Source organism: Citrus clementina, unplaced genomic scaffold (assembly GCF_000493195.1).
Source record: "Citrus clementina cultivar Clemenules unplaced genomic scaffold, Citrus_clementina_v1.0 scaffold_4, whole genome shotgun sequence".
NCBI classification, from domain to species: domain Eukaryota; kingdom Viridiplantae; phylum Streptophyta; class Magnoliopsida; order Sapindales; family Rutaceae; genus Citrus; species Citrus x clementina.
In genome coordinates, this window is record NW_006262274.1 from 6,565,046 (window position 1) to 6,567,236 (window position 2,191).

General features: G+C 32.5%; 1 protein-coding gene across 1 annotated transcript; it reads left to right on the plus strand.

Annotated features, from left to right (window-relative positions):
• Nucleotides 1–852: 852 nt before the first annotated feature.
• On the plus strand, nucleotides 853–1,889 carry LOC112099017. Its single transcript, XM_024186113.1, has 4 exons — nucleotides 853–1,120; nucleotides 1,508–1,603; nucleotides 1,697–1,770; nucleotides 1,872–1,889. Exons 1-4 carry the CDS (start codon nucleotides 853–855, stop codon nucleotides 1,887–1,889), a joined length of 456 nt encoding a protein of 151 aa, XP_024041881.1.
• Nucleotides 1,890–2,191: the final 302 nt, after the last annotated feature.

Below are 2,191 nucleotides of genomic sequence, written 5' to 3' on the forward strand. Positions count from 1 at the left end.
CCACCTCCTCGTGGGATCGACACTCGTCACCATTAATCTATACTACAATAGATTCGTGCGCTTGTGAGTACATTAAAATTTGCACAACACTTCTCTTTTTGGCATGAATAGGGATGGCAATTTTTCCCGTTGGGACGGGATCCTGCGAGATCTCGTCCCGTTTAGGATGAGATTGGAACATATTTTTTCATCCCAAATTAAAATGGGATGGGATAAGGATAAAAATAAATCCCGCTTTTATTTATGGGACGGGAGGAGGACCAATTATAAAATCCCGTCCTGTCCTGTATATCCCGTTAATATTATAATTTTAAATAAAAAGTGAAAAAGTCACAAATAAAATTAATAATTTATAGCAATAATTACCCTTCAAAACTCAACCAATTTCCTAAATTAACATTGCACCCTAAGTGTTGACCGCCTAACGCCCCTTGCCCTCACCACAAAAATTTTTACTCCGCCACAAAAGTTCCCAAGCAGCCACCCACGACTTGCCCACTACACCTCTGCTAGCAATTCATCCACAAAATTCTTACTTTTCAGCCTCCACACCGTAAGTTAACATTCATAATTTGGCCTTTTTTTGTTTTTATTGTTCACAGTTTTGTGCTCTTTTCATATAATTGATATTTGTTAAATATTATTATATTATATACTGCAATCTAGTTGAAGTTGTTATATTATAATGATTATTATATTTGTTTAAGTAGTATTGAGTTTTAAAATAAAGGTTCTTGTGGTCCCATATTATTATTACTTTTGTTTTATATGGTTTGATGTTTGTAAAAGGTTAATTTATATTTAATTCATTTATTTGAGTTGTGGATTGTTGTTTTCTTTTTGCTTTAAAGGATGGATTCTCCTCCAGTAGTGGACAATGAAAGTTTAGATAATGATGATGTGCATGTTGTTGAAGAAAACGCCAAAGAGAATGATTTAACATCAAGATTAAGATCAGTGGTCTGGAAACATTTTGAAAGAAAGATAAAAAATGGAAAAATAAGAGCCTTTTGTAAGCACTGCAATAAAGACTATGTTGGAGGTCCTAGAGATGGAACAAGACACTTGAACGATCACATGAAAATATGGCCTCAGCGTAATCAAATTGAGAAATGTGAAGGTAGAGACTTATTCTTTTGATCCTGATGTCACTAGGGGATTGATTGCACGTATGATCATTATGCATGAGTACCCATTAAGTTGCGTTGAGCATGAATGGTTTAGAAAAGTGTTGTCTTCTTTAAACCCAATGTGGAAAAACGTATCTCGCAATACTATAAAAAGTGATATTATGGAGCTATATGAGATGGAAAAGGCTAAGGTTGTGAGTTTAATAAAGAGTAACAGTAGTAAAGTTGCAATCACAACCGACATGTAGACTTGTGGCTCCCAAACAAAAGGGTACATGGCTATTACAACACACTTTATTGATGATTCTTGGACCTTACGGAGTCAAATTTTGAGGTACTATGTTTAATTCTAATTAACATTGAAATATTTAGCATAGGTGGTAGAGTAGTTAGCCCACATCGTAATAGACTACACTCACAAACAGTGGAGGCATTGATGTGCACTCAAAGTTGGTTGAATGCTTACACAAGAGGTAATTTATTTTATTGTAATTTATGCATATTTTAAATCTTCAAACTTTTTTATTTTCTTTTCTAGTTTTTAAATTTTTTTTTTGTTTTCTAAGACAATGGGCATACAACTTCTAGTGAAAATCCTACATTTGCAGATGAAGAAAAAGTTGATGCAGAGATTGAAGAGGTAACTGATTTTATTAATAATTTTGAACATTAATGATTAATTATTATGTAATTATCAAAATATTAGTCTTACTCTAACCTCTTTTTATTAAATTCCTGTAGGTTTATACAGAAATTTGAAAGTGTGGTCTTGAAAGTGTGGTTAGAGTATGAAGTTTTCTTGTCTAATGAAGTGGGAACTGGAATTGAAGTCAACTTTTGGAAGATTATGTTAATTTTTAACTTTTGCTTGAACTTTGGAACTTAGATTGATTTGGATTAGCTTCGGAACTTTGAATTTTTTGTTTCTTTATTTGCTATATATTGATTTATGACGATCCTTAAAAGAAAAAATTAAAATTTATTTATTTACATTTGGGACTATTCGGGATAATGGGATGGGACGAGATATTTAATGGGACAGGATTGTGATAAATTTTTGT